Below are 22,804 nucleotides of genomic sequence, written 5' to 3' on the forward strand. Positions count from 1 at the left end.
TTTGTCTGTTCTTCTTCTTCTAAACCCTGTGAACTAGTTACGAGAGAGGTGAAACTGATGAGAGGAGGGAAGGTCCCTCCTTCCCGTTCTTCTTTCTGTTTATGTGTGTGTGTATTATATATATGTATTTCCATCTTTATAACACATTTATTTGAGTTATTTAAATAACTCAGATAAATGTGTTATAAAGATAGAAATATGTACAAGAACAACTAACTAACTAACTAAAGCCTATTTCCCAGCTCCACGTCTGAGAAGAGAGCTGAGCTCCATCTGGAGCCAAGGGCTGTGATGAAGGAACTGAGGAGACAGCGGAGCTACATGTGCTATCCTTAATGGCACAAACAGCGCACGCTGGGTTAGCACATGCCCAGCCCTGCTCAAAACTGCTTGGACAAAGTCTCCGCGCTGCAGTGCTGGGCGGCTTAACACATACTGTGGAACACCCCTGGGGACAGCACTCAAAGAAGAATATATAATTTTTCTGCAGTGTTTCTCAAACTGGGGGCCCTAACTCAAAATAGGAACAATAAGCCTACTGTAGGGGTGTCACATTCCTGCCATCTTTACATCTGCACTGCCTTCAGAGCTGGGTTGCTAGAGATGAGTGGCCAGCAGCCCCTTAGCTCTGAAAACAGTGGAGAGGGGTGGCTGCTGGCCAGATGCCCAGATCTGGAAGCAGTGCTGTTGCCAGAGGCAGAGCAGAACTAAAGGTAATAGGTACTGTCACCCTTATTTCTCTGATGCCATTGGCAGTAGCACTGCCTTCAGAGCTGGGTAACCAACCAGCAGCTGCCTTCTCCAGCCACTCTGCTCTGAAGACATTACAGAAACAGTAAGGCTGGCAATACTATAACCCTTTTAAAACAGGCTTGCAATCCCCTTTGGGGCCAGGACCCCCATTTTGACAAATGTTGTATAATGCTGTACATTATAGGGTAAGAGTATACAAAGGACCAGATTTCCCTAGGGGACAGCAAATTTCAGGGTCTGTGACATGATTTTCAAGCCCTGAATTTGGTATGTTTCTTATAATGTGTCCATATATATATATATATATATATATATATATATATAACAGCATCCACCTCTGATGTATTTCTGGCCACTGACTTGCTATTTCAGATACAGTGAAGCAGATCTGCTAATGCAGCCTGAAAACTGAGAAGCTGTTCCACTTGATTTGACAAAGTGAGATACAATGCTGTTGCCGTGTAGATGCTTTAGCAAAGCAACCACAGTTTCATACAAAACTGACTAAAACAATAAGGCTACGTCTAGACTGCAGGCTTCTTATGTCAGAAGCCTTCTGCCGACATCCCAGTGTTCTTTGTTCCATGAGGAAGGGAGGTTGGCACAAGGGGCCCATGTGGATGTGCCAAATGTCAGGAGACCCTCTCCCAACAGAACTGTCATCAGGAGATAAGCAAAACATAATGTGATTGGTGTGTTTTTTGCCAACAATTCTCGGCAGTCTAGACACAGCCTAAGACATGCTTTAGTTAGAATCTAACCACTGAAGACCTGTTCTGCCAATCCTATGCTTGACACTTATAGGCTACGTCTACACGTGCAGCCAACATCGAAATAGCTTATTTCGATGTTGCGACATCGAAATAGTCTATTTCGATGAATAACGTCTACACGTCCTCCAGGGCCAGCAACGTCGATGTTCAACTTCGACGTTGCTCAGCCCAACATCGAAATAGGCGCAGCAAGGGAACGTCTACACGTCAAAGTAGCACACATCGAAATAGGGATGCCAGGCACAGCTGCAGACAGGGTCACAGGGCGGACTCAACAGCCAGCCGCTCCCTTAAAGGGCCCCTCCCAGACACAGTTGCACTAAACAACACAAGATCCACAGAGCTGACAACTGGTTGCAGACCCTGTGCCTGCAGCATAGATCCCCAGCTGCCGCAGAAGCAGCCAGAAGCCCTGGGCTAAGGGCTGCTGCCCACGGTGACCATAGAGCCCCGCAGGGGCTGGAGAGAGAGCATCTCTCAACCCCCCAGCTGATGGCCGCCATGGAGGACCCAGCAATTTCGACGTTGCGGGACGCGGATCGTCTACACGGTCCCTACTTCGACATTGAACGTCGAAGTAGGGCGCTATTCCTATCTCCTCATGAGGTTAGCGACTTCGACGTCTCGCCGCCTAACGTCAAAGTTAACTTCGAAATAGCGCCCGACGCGTGTAGCCGCGACGGGCGCTATTTCGAAGTTGGTGCCGCTACTTCGAAGTAGCGTGCACGTGTAGACGCAGCTATAATGAGCAATAACAGAATACTAATGGTAGTCATTCATTCTTTAGAGAGAACACTGTTAAACAGTTATAATACAAGAATGGGAGACAGAATTTCATTCTCAGTGCTTCCTTTGACTTATGGAGGATGACCCAGTGATGGCTGCTCCAGCTCCAGGGGATTGTGAGCCACTGCAGCTGCACTGCTGCAGTAGCAGCTGAAGCTGAAGAAGTCATGAAGGTCCATTAAAGTCATGGAATCCATGGCTTACATGATAAAATCATACCTTTAATCATGAGAAATGATAGGTGACCAAAGATGTCATTCATACAGAAGTTTCACAGCACTTTGAGGAATAAAGTTACCTAATTCAGTCTTTCTTACTGTTTATGTTTGATGATGGGGATTATGGACAAATGGGTCTGATTTTTGTCTTGTTAATTAACAGGTTCGGTATTGCTTGATCATCAAGAACCCGTCTCCTTCTACTTCATATCCTTCAGAAATGTACAGAGATGCCATGTACTAGTTCAGCTCATTTATGTCTCCATAGTTAAAAGGTTTTCTAAACATTGGAATAACTATGAGTCCCTCAACAAAGTTGACATAAAGTGCTGTATAATTAATGTTGGCTTGAGGCAGCAGAATTTCACCCCACTCCTGAGTTATGTGGAATGTATGCTATTTTCTCTGTTCTTCACAAAACCGCATACTTACCAAGTACTGCTGCACACAAAGTCCTAAGGTAATGAGCACTTTGAGAAATCATGTGAACTGTTTTAAATTACTATAGTTTTTCAATTTTTCAATACAATTTTTCATTTTTAAAAGATCAATAATAAATGTGCAGATTTGCATTTGATAAAGACAGGGAAGGGAATAAGATGATTTTATTGCCAAATAGCTGATTTTTGAACTATTTTGGTTTTGGGTACTATACATTGTATTTATATCAGACATTCTATCTGAAGGTCCTAAGTACTTAAAAAATTGTGTCAAGCCCAAATGGGATTCACTAAGTACTATGATCTTCATTATACTGCCCCTAAAGCAGTGGAGCTAAAGCACACATCCACAAAGGTAATTAAGCACCTAAACCTCAGACTTAGATGCCCAAAGATTGCGTTTAGGTGACTAAAACCCAGTTTTGCCTCCACTTCAAGCCACAAAACTTACATGTGCTTAAACTCATGTAGCACCCATATTTTCAGGTTTATGTTTCCTAGGCTCCGGAATTTCGGACTGGGCACACTCATTGTTTCCTCCCTCTAGGCCAGTGTTTCTTAAACTATGTTCTGTGGAACACTGGTGTTCCATGAACAACTTGCAGGTGTGCCATGAGCATCTGATACTTTTTGATATCATACACTAACGGTATATATTTTCTGTTATTAATACCAGATACAGTGTTACTACTTCATTGCTATGGCTGTGTCAACACTATGAGATAAATTCGAATTTAAGGCAGTTAGCTTGATATTACCATGTGACTGTCTTCACTTTAAATACCATTAGCTCGATTTAGGGCACACTAATATTGAGATTACTATATCGCAGTTACCTGATGGGTATAGCATCAAGCTTGAATTCAGAAGTTCGCTAAAGGCCAGTGTGGAAGCACCACGTCATAACATCGAATTTATTAATCTCCAGAGGTGTCCCCTATGTAACCCACAATGCCCCTCAGTGATCTGCTCTGGCCGTTATTCTCCAGTTCATTAGGAAACAGGAAGACCATGAATTTCAAAATGGGAGCAGCAAGCCTGTGGCTGTGAGCTCATGTTTGTATGAGTCAGAGAAATGTCTTTCTTTCATTGCTACTACCACTGTGAGCACATCTACCCATTATAAACAGTCTCTGCAGGGAGTTCGTGGTTCTGTCTCTACACTTGTTATTTTTCCTGCACTGCCTGGCTCCAGCTGCTGCACCACGTGGCTACAAGGCTGTTGCGGGGGCCATGTTTGTGTAAGACACCGAGAAACTTCTCCTCAGTGGTTTACATTTGTGTGCAAACCCCCTTCCCTCTCCCACAGGTGTCACACAGTCTGGGTCTTTCCCGCATTCAGCCAAATCACGTGGGTAGCCCCCAACCCAATAAAAGGATGTGCCTGCCATTCAGTGCTGACCATGCTGCCAAACAGCACCAGGTCACAGATTGTGCATGTTTAGGGCTCCAAGGGCGGGAAAGATATTCAGGGGCTTGCAGCTGCTGGGAGGGAAGTCTCCTCCAGTGGCTAAGATCTGCAGGAGTTTGATGGTGCCGGGGGGAAGTCTCCCCCAGTGGCTAAGATACTCAAGGAGGACCACCTCATTTGGCCCCCCATTGAACCCATAGCATGGGACCACTGGGGCTTGGAGCTGTTGGCGTGAAGTCTCCCCCAGTGGCTAAGTTAGTCAGGGGGACTACTTCAGCCCCTTCAACATTCCAAGCAGCTCTGCAGCCACAGACCACAGCAACCCCTACACTTCCACACCCCGCCAAAAATATTTTCGGGAGTTTGATGTCCATTGCAGACACCTGTTGGTTTTATATTTCGGTTATAAAATCTTTTTGCTAACATCTCCTATCTGTCTTCATGTTTTGACCCCCCTCAGAAACATGGGGTAGGGGAAGAGCTAGATGAGATTCCTGTTTCCATTATAAGTGTACTGTATGATATTTCACTGCCATCACCCATGTTGGCAATATCTGTGTAGTAAAGGGGAAAGTCAAAAATTCTTTTTTCCTATACTTTTCTATCCTCTTTCTTCTAACTTTGAGTCTACAGTCAGGGTCTCTGTATTATTTTCAGGGTTCAGATGCAATCATGGGAGGGGGAACACAGTGGATGGCCAGCTGAGAATTCAGCTACAGAAGAAAGACATTTCTGTAAACTTTTTTGCCATCTCTGTGGATGCCCTACTTTTCCTTCCTTTCAATGGGAAAAATTAGCTCTTGCTTATCATGGGAGGGGAATGAGGAAAATGCAAGGTGGGCAAATTATGTTAAAGACCAGCAAGCATACCCAGAATGCTACAGGAATGAGGGAACTGTGGGATAGGTTCCCACAATGCACTATTGCAACAGTCAATGTTTGCCAATTTGAGTGTGGCAGCAATGAGTTGACTTTGTGAGGAGCACGTGGGAAGTGAGAAAGGTCAAATTCAAACTTAATTGCAGAATTACAAAATCAATATTAATAAAGTCAAATTTATCTCATAGTGTAGACATAGTCTATGATACCTGATTAAATTAGTTCATTTTGGATTTGTTGTATATGTTGCTGTTTGGGGTTTTTTGGTCTGACAGTTTTTTGAAGAACATTTTCACAGTTGCTCTGCATAAAAATAGTATTGCTTTGTGTTTCATGGTCTCAAAAAGTTTAGGTAACACTGCTCTAGGTAGCTAGATGCCTGTCTTGCACCTAAGATACAGAGTAATTCACAAAGCACGGAACTAAAGGTATTCAGGGAAAGACAGACTTAAGTCATATGCAGGACATGATCTGATAGGTGAATTTCGAGCATGCCTACTGAGCAGGTCTCATTAAAAATCCAGAAGGCTGTGGTTGTGACAACAACTTTACAACATTTTGCCCAATAGCTGGAACACTCACCTGGCACGTAGAAGATCCAGCTTCAAATTGTCACAGCCCCAGGCAAAGGAGAAGTAAGGATTTGAACATGAGTATTTTTCCTCTCTGGACGAATGCATTTTTATTTATTTATCCACAGTGGAACTGACACTGGGCCACTGGGTGAAACAATGGTAGTGCTATATCTCCCCTTTACAGAGATAGGTGAGAGGGTAGAATGGACAGAATCTCAAATCTCCTGCTGACCCCACAAGCTCTGGCCACACTTGGCCAAAACTTCAAAATGGTCATGCTAATGGTCAAATTGGAGGACAGTAATGAGGCGCTGAAAAGGATATTCAGCGCCTCGTTAGAATGCTGCTGGCCACGGCACTTCGAAAGCTACGTGGATACGTCCTTTTCGAAAGGACCCTGCACATTTTGAATTCCCCTGATTCCTATCAGCCACAGACATGGTGTCTAGCAGGGTATTTACTCTGATTTGTCAGAGAGCACATAATGAGGTATACATCTATTACAGTTTACTGCCTCAGGAAGATCAACAGGGAAACCATGTCTCAGAATCATAACAAATTTTCCTCACAGGGGGCTCCAGGAGTAGCACAACAACCTACTGCTTTCTGGTGATGACAGAAAATGACAATCTTAGGTATATTATATTAGCAAATTATTATATATTTATTTATATTTATATTATATATTTATATTATATATTTTATTTATAATTATTATATATTTATATTTATTATATTATATATAATATTATATATTATTATATTTCAATACCTTAATTCTGAAAGGTCTTTAATTTGGAAAATGTAACAGATATTTCTAAAATATCTCTATTTTTAGAACTCTGGTGAAGATACTTAACCCCTTCCATTAACTAAATATTGGAACATAATTCAATATTGTTTTAAAGGGAAATATTTTTAATGTATAGCCTACTTATAGCTTTCTTAAAAATATTTCATTTAAGTTAATTGACTGATATTTTTGTAAAGAAATGAGAAATAATATTTTAAAAAATAAATATATATACCAATTTTTAAATAGTTTGTAATAGCAAGAGTATCACAGAGTAATAAAAATTATTTAAGGTACCATTTAATAAAATGTCTCATTACCTTATTGTTGTTGAGCCACAAATATCTTAAGATACGAAATCGTGACAGATTAGGGACTTCTTTTAGTCCCCTGAGAAGAAAAAAAAAAGTTGTCTGTCAATAATTTTAATTAACTCTCCAGCTAAATTATACTGAACAAACTTTACAAAACAACAATTTTACAGAGCCTTCAACAGAAAAAGACATACATAATAATATAACAGATGTAGTGTAATTACAATCAGTGGTTGGACGTGCAATCAACCAAAGTAATTGAAGTCATAATGAAAACTCTGTTGTAAAGAAAATAAATCTTATTGTTTTTCTAAATCAAATTCAATTTCCCTGAAGAAAAAAATATCTAAAAAAATTATTATTGCCATAGGAGTCCCAGCTGTGTTGTGTTTTTCAGAAGTACTGCATCTGATAGACAAGGAAAATTTTTACGTTTGGGAAGACACCAATCCAGTGGGAAAACTGTTACAGAAAGTACAGTCTGGAGCTACCAGATATGCTTCCAAAGAGAAAAAGATGGAAAATTGAAGCCCAGCAAATGGATGGACTTACTTCTGAGCAATCCAGCACTCCTGATATTTCTAATGTTAAGTATTTTTCCTCTAAACTAAATTCTCATTAAGAATTGGTGTTGTAATCAATATGTCATGTAATTACCTGCACTATGTAAACACAAAAGAAGATTAGTCACCCAGCACTTCCTGCACCTGGGATTGGAGATCTTCAGCAGCAGCTCTCGTCAAACTGCATAGGCATATGTGATTGGGGCACATGCACAGCACTCTGCAATCTAGCTGCCACTGGTTCTTTTGCTGCTCCAGAGCATGTTTTTGACTCCAAAGCAATGGGGAAGTAGTTAAGTAGTGGGTGCACTCTAAAGACACATACTGAAGAATCTTAGTTAGTGCACAGAGTGAATAGCCCTCTTTTCCTCTTCAAAGGATGTCCCTATGGGCATACCACTTGTAAGTAACTAGAAAAGAGAAGTTACTCACCATACTAACGATGGTTCTTCAAGATGTGTCCCCGTGGGTGCTCCACAATAGGTGTCGGGCTCGCCCCGGCGCCATAGATCGGATCTTTCCAGCAGTTTCTGCCGGACCGCACATGCGCTGGCGCACGCCGCTCCCCTGCACGCTCCCGGCCACATGCGCAATCTGGTCCCCGCCAGTTCCTTGACCAACCGCCTCGGATGCTCCTGAAAAACACCAAACAGAGATCCGAAGCGGGGAGGATGGGCGGGTGGTGGAGCACCCACGGGGACACATCTCGAAGAACCATCGTTACTACGGCGAGTAACTTCTCTTTCTTCCTCGAGTGTCCCCGTGGGTGCTCCACGATAGGTGACTACCCAGCAGTAACCCAAGAAAGGAGGTGGGTAATCGGGTTATGTGCAGCTTGCCCCCGAAAGGACCGCTGTCGAGAGGCGGGTATCCTCTTGGAATACCCGGTGTAGGGCATAATGCTTGGCGAAGGTGTCATAGGATGACCAGGTCACCACTCTGCAAATGTCTTTTACCGCGATACCCTTGAAAAAGGCTGTTGATGCCGCCACCGCCCAGGTGGAATGAGCCCTAGGCGGGGCCAGTAAAGGAGTCTTTCAAAGTTCGTAGCACATCTTTATGCAGGACACAAGGTGCTTCGAGATTCTCTGTGAAGAGAGACCCTCTCCTTTTGATCTCGGAGCGAGAGAGACTAAGAGTCTGTCCGTTTTCCGGAAGGACTTAGTTCTGTCTATGTAGAAGGCCAACGTCCTCCTCACGTCCAGGAGGTGCAGGCGTGCCTCCTTGTTGGAGCCATGAGGCTTCGGGTAAAACGAGGGTAAAACTATAGGTTCGTTAAGATGGAACTCTGAAGAAACTTTCGGAACAAAGGCTGGGTGCAGCCGTAAGGTTACCGCCTCCTTTGAGAATACCGTGCAGGGCGGTGTTGCCATAACTGCTGCGAGCTCACTGACCCTGCGAGCTGACGTGATTGCAAGAGGAAGGTTGTCTTTATCGTAAGGAGACGGAGGGAAACCGTGGCTAAGGGTTCAAAGGGTGGTCCCGTTAGCACGCTGAGCACCAGGTCCAAGCTCCACGATGGTGGAAGCGGTTTCCGAGGGGGGTACAGGTTTACCAGCCCCTTCAGGAACCTGGTAACAATAGGATGGGCAAACACCGTGGGCCCTTCGTCTTCATGCCGAAAAGCCGATATAGTGGCGAGATGGACCTTCAACAAGGAGAGGGAGAGCCCGCCTCTCTTGAGGTCCAGTAAGTATTCTAGTATGACAGGTATAGGCACTTCAAGGGGATCTAACTGCTTGGTGGAACACCATGCAGTGAATCGAGTCCATTTCTGTTTGTAGGTCTTCCTGGTGGAGATCCTTCGGCTACTTTCCACGACTTGTTGCACTCCCTCCGTACATGTACTTTCTAGGGAGCTGAGCCATGGATTAACCATGCTTGTAGGCGCAGGCCTTGGGGGTGAGGATGCACTATGGACCCCTGGGCCTGCGTGAGCAGGTCCGGCGCTACCAGAAGGGGAAGCGGTGGACGATCCAACATGCGGAGAAGCAAGGGGAACCATTGCTTTCGATCCCATGTGGGGACCACTCGGATCATGCGGGCTCTCTCCCTCCTGGCTTTCTGCAGGACCTTGTGGATGAGCTCCGTGGGGGGGAACGCATAAAGCAGTGGGCCCTTCCACGAAATCGCTAACGCGTCCCCCAGGAACCCCCGCCCCAGTCCTGCCCTTGAGCAGTATTGGGGGCACTTCTTGTTGTGCTGAGTGGCAAACAGGTCTATCTGGGGAAACCCCCATGCCTGAAAAATCGGTCGTAGCAGATCGGAGCGGATCTGCCACTCGTGTGTGAGTGCGAAGTGCCTGCTCAGCTGGTCTGCCTTCACGTTGTGAGCGCCTGGTAAGTACGAGACTTTCAACGTTATATTGTTGGCGATGCACCAGTTCCACAGCCGGACTGCTTCCGCACATAAGGCACGGGATCGAGCTCCGCCTTGTCGGTTTATATAAAACATGGTGGAGATACTGTCTGTATTGATCCCGACTACCTTGCCTTGTATGTGGTCTTGAAAGTGTTTGCAGGCGTTGAACACCGCTCTGAGCTCCAGAATATTTATATGCAGTGACTGTTCTGTAGGGGACCACAGTCCTTGCGTCACCTTTTCGCCAATATGTGCTCCCCACCCTATGTGGGAGGCGTCGGTGGTGAGAAAAACAGAGATTTGTGGTGGTGAAAGGGTACCCCTGTTTGCATGTTCTTGGGGTTTACCCACCATTGCAGGGATCTGCACACCTCTGTCGTGGGCAACACCACCCTGCGGACGGTATGGGATGCCGGCTTGTAAACGCTTGCCAGCCAATGTTGTAGGTTGCGCATATGCAATCTGGCGTTCTGTACCACGAACGTTGCCGCTGCCATGCGGCCGAGCAGCTGCAAGCACGTTAAAACCAGCACCGTGGGGCTGTATGTAATGACTTGTACCAGGGAACCGATGGCGCAAAAGCGAGCGTCGGGTAGGTAAACCCTTGCTGTGATAGAATTTATGCGTGCCCCTATGAACTCTATGTCCTGTGTGGGGTCGATCTTTGACTTCGCAAGGTTGATGACCAGGCCCAGCGAAGAAAACATGTTTGCTGTTACGCGTATCATGCGTAGTACCTCCGCTTTCGAGGCCCCTTTCAGTAGGCAGTCGTCCAGATATGGGAATATAAATACCCCCTGTCTGTACAGGTAGGCTGACACCACTGCCAGGGTCTTGGTAAAGACTCTGGGGGCCAAGGAGAGGCCGAACGGCAGAACCTTGTATTGGAAATGTTCTTTGCCGACCATAAACCGGAAAAAACGTCTGTGAGCCGGGTGGATTGTTATATGAAAATACACATCTTGTAAATCGAGGGCTGCAAACCAATTGCCATCGTCCAGTGCCGTGAGTATAGAGGCGACTGTGATCATCCGAAAGCGTTGTTTGCGCAAGTACCGGTTGAGGCCTCAAAGATCTAAGATGGGCCTCCAGCCTCCTGTTTTCTTCTCTGTGAGGAAGTATCGTGAATAAAACCCTTTCCCTTGAAGTCACTCCGGCACTCTTTCGACCGCCCCTATAAGCATCAGGTGGTCCACCTCGTGCTTGAGTTTCGCCTCATGGGAGGCATCCCTGAGATGAGGCCTGGGCGGAGGTCTTGGCGGTGGGAGAGACTGAAAGGGGATCACGTAACCCGTGGCTATGATCTCTAGTACCCACTTGTCTGTGGTGATCTTTTGTCACTGTGAGTGAAACGGTCGGAGGCGATGATGGAACATTAATTGTGGATGACACTGCGCGATGGTAGTAATAGTGCAGCCCTCGACCTGTCCGTCAAGCTTGTTACCTTTAGGCCTGCCCCAAGGATGCACGGCCTTGTCAGGAACGTCACCTGGGAGTTCTATACTGTTGTTGCTGTTGATGCCGCCCTTGGTCGTAGCCCCGTTGGTACTGAGCACGCTGAGGTTGGTACGGGTATTGCCGTTGTTGAGGGTAATACTTTTTCTTTCTGTATGGAGGGGTATAAATACCCAGTGTTCTGAGTGTGGCTCTTGAGTCTTTACTGGAATGAAGGACCAAATCAGTTGACTCTGCAAACAACTTCTGCGTGTTGAAAGGGAGATCGACAATTTTTGCCTGCAGATCCCTCGGGATACCCGATGTCTGGAGCCAGGATTCCCTGCACATGACCACTGCCGTAGCCGTTGAGTGTGCCGCCGTGTCCGCTATGTCCAGGGTGATCTGGACTCCCGTCCTTGAAGCTGCATAGCCCTCTTGCACGATGGCCTTCAGCACCGGCTTCTTATCTTCTGGAAGCGAATCCATGAGAGAAGTAAGCCTGGAGTAATTGTCGAAATTGTGGTTCGCTAGATGTGCTGCATAATTAGCCATTCTCAGCAGCAGGGTGGAAGAGGAGTATACCTTTCTGCCAAATAGCTTTAGCTTCTTGGCATCTCTGTCCATTCCCCCCGCTTTGTACTGGGAAGTCTTCGATCTCTGCTGAGACGATTCTACCACCAGAGAATTTGGTTGTGGGTGACTAAACAGAAACTCCATGCCCTTCGCCGGGACGAAGTATTTCTTAACCACCCTCTTGTTTATAGGTGGAGCGGAAGCCAGGGTCTGCCATATGGTAGTAGCAGACTCCATGACTGCTTCGTCGAGCGGGATAGCGATTTTGGACGAGGCCGGAGGCCTCAGGTTTTTGAGGAGCTTGTGGTGCTTCTTCTGCACCTCTGCTGTTTGGATGCCTTGCGTGAAAGCCACCCTTTTAAACAGCTCCTGAAACTGTTTGAGGTCGTCCGGGGAGGCAGCATCCCCGGGGGCCATAGCCTCATCGGGGAGGACAAGGAGGAACCACTAGGGTAGACCTCCCTTGAACTCTCAGGGTCCTGCTGCCAGTGGTACACCCTCTCACTAGAGGCTTGTGAGGGAAAATCTCGGGGTTCCAAGATCAGCTCCCCTTGAGACAGCTGTGTTTCCGTCCCCGTCCGTGAGTGCCCGCGGGGGTACTGGGCAGTCGAGGGGGACCTGCCCCTGGGTGTATGCCTATGGTGTCTATGCCCGGCGTGATAAGGACGACCGTGGCAGCACGGGCACGGTTCCTGGGATGGAGACCTGGACCACTCTCGAGGTGCATACCCCCGATGTCTGGGGGAGTGAGATCGTCTGGATGATTGAGACAATGGTGAAACTGGTTTGTGGTAGTACTCCAGAGGGTCAAATGCCAGAAAAGGCGAGGGTGGTCTGAGCCATGGTGAGGCTGGTTGGAGGAATGGAGAAGGAGGCTCTGGGTAGGCTGGGGGAGACCCATGTCTCCTGGTCGGTGTACGCAGCATAAGGGGAGGACTTATTGAGAGCAGCCCTGCAGCCCTGTCCAGAGAAGGGCTGTGGTGCCGGGTTTTCGCTGCTGCCTTTCCCCTCCCCTGCGGTGCTGGCTCTGCCCCTCCCCGTGCCGGTGATCTCGGCCCCGCTGTCGGCGCCGTGCTCGGCACGCTCATCTGCGGAGCCGCGCGGGTGGTCTCCTCCAGTGCCTGCAGGCTACGTGCCTGTTGGCCCTGCACTGTTGGTGCCGCGGGGGCCTGTGCCGCTTGCGGCGGTGCCGCCGGTTCCGGCGCTTGCCTGGCCGCCACTCTGAACGCGCGGGCCGGCTGTTTAGTAATCGGAGGCTCAGCCTCTGCCACGTGCGCTGCTGCACTGCCGCTCGCTTGTGACTGCGGCTGGGGGCTGTGAGCTACGCCCGTCCCGCTCGCTGTGACCGCCGGCAGGGATCGGGCTGGAGAGAGCTTCCTCCGTTTCTGCACCGAGGGGGTGAGGGACACCGCCTTCCTTTTATGGAGCCCTGTGGGTCCCTCCGGTTGAGGCCTCTCCAGCACGTCTGGCTGGAGGGCCTTATCAAACAGCAGCATTTTCAGCCGCATTTCTCTATCCTTTCTGGCTCTGGCTGTGAGCTTTGCACAGAAGGAGCATTTCTGGGTGACGTGTGATTCCCCCAGGCATCTGATAAATTGACTGTGCCCATCAGAGGCCGGCATAGCTTCGCGGCAGGACTCACACTTCTTGAATCCTGAAGAAGACATTGCGGTGAGTCTTTGAGCTGTTAACAGGGTACTTAGCACCTTCTCTGTGCCTGTGCCCCCCTCACAGACTCCAGCCTGCCGCAGCAGGAGGCCTACTGGCCTTCACGTCCCCGGGGTGCCTCCGCTCCTCCCCTCGTTTCTAAGACTTTCTACTTATATATATATATTTTTTTTTTTTTTGCAATAAAGAAACAAACAATTTAACTAAGAACTCTGAAAGAGAACTCTAAAACTCTGAAACACTCTAAATACGCTGACTCTGGCCGCAGCCTGAGCAGATTCCGTCTGCAGCCGATGGCAGTTAAGAAGTAACTGGCAGGGACCGGATCGCGCACGTGGCCGGGAGCGCGCAGGGGAGCGGCGCGCGCCGGCGCATGCGCGGTCTGGCAGAAACTGCTGGAAAGATCCGATCTGCGGCGCCGGGGCGAGCCCAGCACCTATTGTGGAGCACCCACGGGGACACTCGAGGAAGAAGCAATGCCTTGAATTGGAAGGCTGGCTCTTCAGAGTGACACAGTTGATGATAGGCCAACACATAGATGCCAACCTTTCCTCTAACCAAGGGTACTTACCCCCTTCACTCTATTCCTGGCTCAACCCTCACTCTTCTTCTTCCCACCACTACTCTGCCTTCACCCAGCCTGTTGAACAATAACAGACTGACATTTATTTAAACCTATTTTGGATGTTTTCTACATTTTCAAATATATTGATTTCAATTACAAGACAGAATACCAAGAGTAGAGTGCTCAATTTATATTTATTTTTGATGACAAATATTTGCACTTTAAAAAGCAAACAAAATAGTTTTATTCAATTCATGTAATACAAGTACTATAGGACAATCTCATGAAAGTTGGACTTACAAATGTAGAATTATGTACAAAAGAAACTTCACTCAAAAATAAAACAATGTAAAACTTTGGAGCCTACAAGTGCACTTAGTCTTACTTCTTATTCAGCCAATCACTTAGACAAACAATTCTGGCTATAATTTGTATGAAATAAAACTGCCCATTTCTTGCTTGCAATGTCACCTAAAAGTGACAACAAGTGTTCACAGGACACAGTTATAGCTGATGTCACAAATTATTTATGTGACAGATGCACAAAATAGTAATATGACCCTTTATGCTTCAACCACCATTCCAGAGGATATGTATCCATTCTGATGATGTATTCTACTCAAAGCAGAGCAGATAGACACGTTCATTTTCATCCTCTGAATTACATGCCACCAGCAAAAGCTGATTTTCTTTTTTGGTGGTTTAGGTTCTGTATTTTTAGGCATCAGAATGTTGCTCTTTCAAGACTTCTGAAAGCCTGCTTGCTCCTTCTCGTCCCTAACACATTCTGGAGGACGCTTCAGATTCTTAAACTTTTATTCAAATGCTGCAGCTATTTTTAGAAATATCATATTGATACCTTCTTTGTATTTTTAACTGCTGTGAAAGTGTTCTTAACACTAACGTGCTAGATCATCACACAAGACTACTGCAACATGAAACGTATGGCAGAATGCAGGTAAAACAGAGCAGGAGACGTACAATTCTTCCCCAAGGCGTTCCGTCACAAAAATTTAACTGATGCATTTTTAATGAGAATCCCGTTTTTGTGTTGTGTTAAAGTAGACTATTCTAGGTTCACAAAGAGGCTTAGCTGTTATGTGAACGGTGAAGCTGTTATTCACTGTTATGTGAATGGTTCAGAGAGCATGGTTCCAGAAGGGGCACTTGTAATATGACAGGGATTCTGGGCACATGGTCCCAAAAAAGGCTAAGTAACATGTGCTGTGAATGGACTAGTTCCATGGCTCCCAGTTGCAGAAGATGATTTATTTCTTCCCATAGAACGGAATCATGAAAGGCATCCCTGAAAAGGGACTGGATGGGGGAGGGGGTGCAGAATAAATATGATGAGGCTGGAGTATCCCTCTCTGATTATATCAAGAATCTACTTGTCTGAAGAGATGAGTGTCCAAGATGAGAAAAATGGATTGGGTCAATCACCAAACTGTTCATCATCATCATCATCATCATCATCATCATCATCAATAACCGTGGGCTCAGCACCCATTGGTGTCTGATGCCTCTCTCATATTTCCTTCCATCTTTCCCTGTCCAGTGCGGAGTGGCTTAGTTTCTGTAAACTAGCTCCACACCAATCTACTACATCATGTATCCACTCTCTGTGGGGTCTGCCTCTGCTATTCTAACCATCCATTATACCAAATACCAGGGTCTTGATTTTTCATTTGTCGTACATTCTGCAAATATGCCCAGTTGTTCTTTTCATTTTATAACCTTCTGCAGCAGATTCTCTTTCGGCTCTATCTTTCTATATAATTCCTCATTGGTGACTTTCTGCATCCATCCTATTCTCAGAATCTTTCTATAACAACTTCTTTCGAATGCCAATATTCTTCTTTTCGAATTTCGTTATCACCCATGTCTCACATCCACACAACATGCCGCTGAATACACAAGTTTTCAAGACGCCCAGCTTCATTCTTAAGCTAATCACTTTGTTTTTCCAGATCTTATCCTTTGCCTTCAAACTCGCTCTTGCTTTCACTATTCTAGTAGCAATTTTCTTCTTATGGACTAGATCATATGTTATGTTGCTGCCCAGATATGTGAACTTCTTTACATTTTCTAGTTCAATACCATCGACACTGATCTTCCTTCTTATTACCTTATCTCCAAATACCTTTGTTTTTGTTTTATTGATGTTCATAATCAGTCCACACCGCTTCCCTTCTTCATTTAACACATGCACCGTTTTCACTAGCTTCTCCTCATCTTCCTCAGTGATAAATATATCATCCGTGACCCTCAAGTTGTGAATTCTTTTCCCGTGCAGTTACTCCTTCTACCTCTTCCTTGATCTTGTCTATTGCTCTCTCCAGGTGTGCGATGAAGATACTTGGCGATATTGGATCTCCTTGTCTCGTACCTCTACTTGTTTTAAACCAACTTCCCAACTCCCCGCATGTTCTCACTGCTGTCTCCACATTGTCACTGATATCCTTCAACAACCCATGACTCCAAAACTTCCCTAGTCACTTTCTGATCTATACTGTCAAATACCTTTTGAAAATCAATGAAGGAAGTGTGTACGTTCCTTTTCTTTCGTCGAGCTTTTTCCACTATCAGTCTTACTGCCAATATCTGCTTTATGGTACTTCTATCTTTTCTGAACCCTGCTTGCTCGTCTGCTATATATTCTTCTATCCACGATCTTAGTCTCTCAGTCAGTATCATCCTTGGCACCTTGCCTAGATGACTTGTTAGGGCAATCATTCTGTAGTTCTTGCACTCCAATGTACTTCCTTTCTTGGGTATTGTCACTAGCACAGATCTTGTCCATTCCTTAGGTACCTTCCCTTCCTTCCATGCTATATTACATAGTCAGTGTATTTCCTGAATCATGCTTTCTCCGCTGTATTTGATCATCTCTCCCATGATCTTATCATTTCCAGGGCTCTTGTTGTTCTTCAGTTGTTTCACTGCTTTTTCTACTTCCTCCTTTGAAATATTGGTCTCAATCTTGATGCTCAGTGGAGATATCTCTTTCAGTTCTTCAATTAGTCTCTCTGAGACACTTGGGTCCAACTGTGCTTTGTATAGGTCGGTGCAATATCTCGTCCATTGCTGCACAATCATCTCCCTGTTCATGAGCACTTCTTCATATTCATCTTCGATCGCCATCTGCTTTGGTTGCCATTTCCTATTAATATTCCTAATTATCTCATACACCTCCCTGGTCTTACCTTCACTGTGATACCTCTCTATATGTTCACATTGCTCCTCAAACCATTTCTCCTTATCCTTTCTGTCTGCTTTCCGCACCTCATTGCATTTCACCCTATATTGCTGTTCTGCCCTCTCAGAGACATCTCTTCTGATCTTCAATGCTCTCTTCTCTTGAACCAACTTCAGTGTCTCTTGGGTAATCCACTTCTTATTGACCTTTTCTTCTTCTGGAACAGTCTGCTCAATTGCCTCTTCTATAGCGATGGCTATCCCTGTGACTCTCATTGAGGTCTTTTTCTGTGGTGATATTCTTAATCTTCTCTTCGAGTTCTGCTCTGTTATGCATTCCCTGTTTCTTCCTCACATAGCCTCACCACATCTCTTCTTTTCTTAAACTGTGTATTACATTTTGTTTTGAGTTTTATCTTGATGTTTGTGATCACTAGACTGTGCTCTGAGTCTATATCGGCTCCTTGGAAAGTTGGGCACTGCTGTACTGATGTTATCCATCTTCTTATCAAAATCGTATCTATCATGTTCTTGGACTTCCCATCATTTGATCGCCATGTCCACTTCCTACAGTCCTTTTGTTGGAATCTCATGTTGCAGATCACCATCTCATGCTCTGTAGCAAACTTCAGTAGTTTCTCACCTTGTTCGTTTCTTTCTCCATATCCAAACCTTCCCATGACTCTCTCCCAACCTTCCTTATCTGTTCCAACCTTCGCATTCCAATATCCTCCAATGATCAACACATCTTTCTTTGATATCTCCTCCACCATCTCTGTCAAGTCTTTATAGAATAGCCCAATCTCTTCCTCTGTATTGTCCAACATGGGTGCATAAACCCGAATGACTGAGATGTCCAACAGTTTTGCTTTGAATCTTGCTACCATCATTCTTGCACTCACCAGTTTGTATCCTAATAATGGTCTAGCTGTTTTGCTAAGAAGGAATCCAACTCTTCATTCATGCTTTGTTTTGTTTCCTGACCAAATGACTTTGCAACCACATATCTCTCCTGATCCCGTCCAACACATCTCTGCCAGTCCAAGTATATTGCATCAGTATCTCTCCATCTCCTTCCAAAGCAGCTCTAATTTTCCAGTTGCCCACAGCGTTCGGACGTTCCATGTTCCAATGGATAACATATGTGTTAGTTGTAATTTTCTTTCAATAGCCAATTTATTGACCCAACCCTGATGGCTCGATTGGTATCATGGACTTTGTTTATCTGGGCGATGTCTGAGCCAGCATCTTTTATCATTTAGTTGTACTGATATCAGATGTCATTTGTATTGTTGTTTGATGGTCAGCGCATCAACGCACATCTGACCAACCCTCCTCCTTCATCCAGGCTTGGGACTGGCATGGAGCTCCTAGAGGCTTCATGGCGGAGTTACCAAACTGTTAGAACACTGAAAATAGTGCGATAACTGGAAGAGTGGGGAAGGCTTCTTGAGGCCTCCACCACGTCTTCATAATTGTTGTGTCAATGGGGTGCCTGTAAAGCGACTCCTTGAGTAGTGGGCTGTCTGTGTTTAGTAGGACGCCTTTGTCTTTGGCATTGAATGTCACAGGGCAAGAAACAATGGGCTTAAACTGCAGCAAGGGACTGTTAGGTTGAACATTAGGAAAAATTTCCTGTCATGGTGGTTAAGCATTGGAATACATTGCCTAAGGTGACTGTAGAATCTCCACCACTGAAGATATTTAAGAACAGTTCAGATAAATATCTAACAGGGATGAAATAGATGGTGCTTAGTCCTGCTGTGAGAGGAGGGGACTGGACTCGATGACATCGTGAGGTGCCTTCCATTTCTGGTATTCTGTGATTCTATAGTACTGTTGAGAAACATGCTCTGAGCACTGAGAATCTCTGAGAATGCAGACAATCATCCATGTACTCTGAGAAAAGTTTCTAGCCCTCAAAAGGTAAGTCTTCTATGCTGCACATCACATGATAATAGCAGTCGGGATGGACCAGGCAGTGGTGGCTGCAGAGTCTTATAAGACTTGTAGGATTGTATGGACCAGGGGTGTCCTACCAATATTAGAGACTGTAATTGCTATTTCATGGCGTTCACTAGGCACGACAGATTTCCTTCAATATGTAGTAGTTTAAATAATTACACTTAGCCATGAGAACTCTGTAGTTTGAGACTCTAAACCGGATCATGGCTGATGAATATACTCTGTGTCCAAATAAATCTAGGTGTTTACACCTCTGTCTGGGTGGCTGGAACAAGATTGGAATTGACAGCCTTTCTCTTGCCTTGCTTTGACCACCTAAGATTTTGGGAAGCGGTGCAGGAATAGAAATCCCTCCCCCGCCACTTTGCCAAAACATATTTTTGTCAGTGCATTTGCAGGCAGGAGGAATGAATGCTAAGGTCTGCTAAAGCACATTTGCAGGATTGAGAGGAGACTTATTGATCACTAGTGGGATCTTGGGGGAAGAAGATGTGTAGAGGTTATCTAGCAGCTTATGGTGCTGGACCTTGACTTCCTCCAAAGAAATGTTCAGGGAGTTTGCAATCCTGCACATAACACGTAAGTCTTCAAAATGTCTGAAGTCAATAGCAGATGTAGGGTGTGGAAGAGAAAATATGTAATGTTGGTGGAGCCTTCTCTTCCTGTGCCTCCCTCTGTTCTTGCTCATTTGGCATGGATGGGTGTTTGTAGGAGTCCTGGGACGCCCAGACCTCGGCCTAGGGCGGGCAGCAACGAAAGAGGGTTATAACACTGGCCTAGCCCTCAGTTCAGGGCGGGGCAGCAGTTCACAATAGTAATACAGTACAGGCCCAGCCCTCAGTCTAGGGTGGGGCAGCAGTTCACAATAGTAATACAGTACAGGCCCAGCCCTCAGCTCAGGGCGGGCAGCAGTCCACAGTTGTAACACAGTCCAGACCCAGCCCTCAGTCCAGGGCAGGGCAACAGTTCACAATTGCAACACAGTACAGGCCCAGCCCTCAGTTCAGGGCGGGCAGCAGCATACGGGTTTGAGCACAGGCCCAGCCCTCAGTTTGGGGCGGGGCAACAGCACAAGGGTTTGAGCACAGGCCCAACGCAGGCTGGCCCTGTCAAGGAGGGGGTAGGGGGTCACAGGCCCTCCCACTCCACTGCGACCCGGCCCGGGGCCCTGGGGGTTGCTCACACACAACCACGGCAGTGGGGATCCACACCGCAACACACTGCCATGGGTTCGGGAGCGTCGTTCCCCAGGCCACTTCCTACCTCTACCTCCACCGGGGGAAGGTCCCAGTCCGTCTGGTCAGGGGGTCCCGCAGGGTCGGTCCTCTCCAAATTGTCCACCTTTGGGGGCTCCGGCCAGCCGCTCATGTCAATGTCATTGGGATAGTGTGGTGGCGGCAGCACGGTGGGCCTGAGGCGATCCTGGGCCTGAGGGCTGCAGCGGTCCACCGGGACTCTGGGGCAGGCCATTCCTGGGGCCTCGTGGTCGCTCACCCTCGCCGGTCTGGCCGCGTCCGGGGCTTCCTCCAAGGCGGGGGTTCTCCGCCGGTGTGAGGGTCCTGGCAAGTCTGGGAAGTCCGGGTAGTCCCCCTGGGGCATCTGGATCCGTGGTTGTTCAGGGCCGCTGGGGGCTTGCTCCTCTGGCCCAGCTGGGTGGCAACAGACCCTCTGCCCTTGGCGCCGGGGAGCTCATGCAGGCGCCTCCTCCCTGCCCGGAGGCCCAGGCTTTAATGGGTCCCGAGCCCTGCCCTTGGCCCTTCTAGCCCTGGGCCCCGCCCTCTGAGGGGTGGGCCACTGGTGTTCCGGCTCCAGGCCCGCCCACCAGGGCCTCTGCGCAGCCTCCTCGGCCTCTGAGTCAGCAGGAGGCCATACTGACTCACTACAGTGTTCAACTGACAGAGGGTGAGATACTGATGGAGAAGGGAGATATGAAGATCTCTAACTTTCCTCCCTGGAGGGAGTATCTGTACTGCACTCTGTACATAGCCCAGGGTTTCAATATAGCTTACGTGCAGAGAGTGCAACCAATGTTCCCTTTATGCTGAGCACTTGGGCAGCCACCCAGGAGAGATTCAGGTGCCATCCAGCTGATTAGCAGAGCATCCACAGCTGCCCACAGCTGGCGGCCCATGCTTATTTTGGTGGTGCACATCTGCACGTGTTGGTACACATAACAATGTTCATTCCATCCATGGATTGAAAAAATTAGAGGGAACTTTGAGTGCAATATATGGCTGCTTCTCCACTGTGGACAAAATATAGGCTGTGGTTCATGAGGATGAGCAGGTCTGATCTGACTAGGAGAAGAGAAAGCAATGAAGCCCTCTTCTCTTCATACCTAGGAAAAGGAGGTGTCATCCTCGGCGGAGAAAGGAAGGAGTGTCAAGGGTGTCAAGAGTCTGGAGAGGAGGCTGCACATGGAAAGAGGTCATGTCCAAGGAGCTGAAACTCAAAGAGGTGAGATATCAACTCCTCTTCAGGGTATCTAAACCCTTGTGGAGGGGAAAAACACAATATCAATGCTACTGTATGACTTAGTGCTAAAGAAAGGGTGTACTTCCCAAAGTGTTAATAGATAGTGCCATAGACTTGGTCAGCACCAGTGAAGTGGCTGGTGCTGACGATATGACTGGTGCCAATCAATTTGATGGTGCTGAGGGCTTACTTGGGGCCAACAGCTTTGTCACTTGAGTAAAAGACATGGTGGTAGCAGTTTTGTTGGTGGCAAAGCTCCTGAAGTCAGCCTACCTCATTCCCTTGAGCTGTGAATCAGTGACAGGGGCTGTAGGGCTGCCCCAGTTAGGGTCTTTAAACTATTGCTTCATGATGGTCACAGAGGCCCCAGAGCTATGTCCTCTGTCCATAGTCCATAGACCTGATTTTGCAAATACTTAGTCACTTGCTTATTACTGTGAATAATCAGTAAGTCGATTATTCAAAGTAGTGAACTAAAGCATGTAAGTATTTACTGGATCAGGGTCTTCATATTTACACTACTCTTTTACAGGGCTAGTACATGATTTTTATATAGTGGTATTTATCAAACCCTGAATTACTGCGCAGAACGTCAAGATGAAGTTTCTCTTTATTGTGTCTTAACACTTACTGCACTATTTTTAATTTTATAAACTACATTTTAATTTACTTTCTTCCCTCCTAATAATATGTTCATTTTAACTATCTTCAATCTTGCTCTGTTATTTCTGGTACTAAGGCATTTAAATGCCCCCAAGTAGAGATTAATTCCTTTCACATTTTAAAAGAGCCTGTCCCTTTACATATGCCTTCCAGCCTTTGCATGTCTTTTACAAACTCATCCTTTTTACCTGCCAGCATTCCTTTCTAGCTTTCAGTGTTCAAAAGTAAATTTTTTCATATCCGCTTAATAGCACTGGTTTTAAAATATAATTTCATCTCTAGTTTGACAAATTTTAATAATTTTTCATCTTCTTAGTTGAGCCAACAGAACATTGTGTCAAGTCAAGAATAAAGGGATATCATCTGGTACAGAGACTGGCTGAGGTTCAAGGAC

At 46.4% G+C, this 22,804-nt stretch overlaps 1 protein-coding gene across 2 annotated transcripts in view; it reads right to left on the reverse strand.

Moving 5' to 3' along the window:
• LRRC72 (leucine rich repeat containing 72) overlaps window positions 1-22,804 on the reverse strand; it is a 98,379-nt gene that overhangs the window by 67,647 nt on the left and 7,928 nt on the right. For both annotated transcript variants that reach the window (XM_074984665.1, XM_074984666.1), the window contains exon 3: window positions 6,949-7,018. In XM_074984665.1, the coding sequence (XP_074840766.1) occupies window positions 6,949-7,018 (70 nt within the window). The remainder of the gene's footprint in view (window positions 1-6,948; window positions 7,019-22,804) is intronic.

Source organism: Carettochelys insculpta, chromosome 2 (genome assembly GCF_033958435.1).
Source record: "Carettochelys insculpta isolate YL-2023 chromosome 2, ASM3395843v1, whole genome shotgun sequence".
In the NCBI taxonomy this organism is placed as follows: domain Eukaryota; kingdom Metazoa; phylum Chordata; order Testudines; family Carettochelyidae; genus Carettochelys; species Carettochelys insculpta.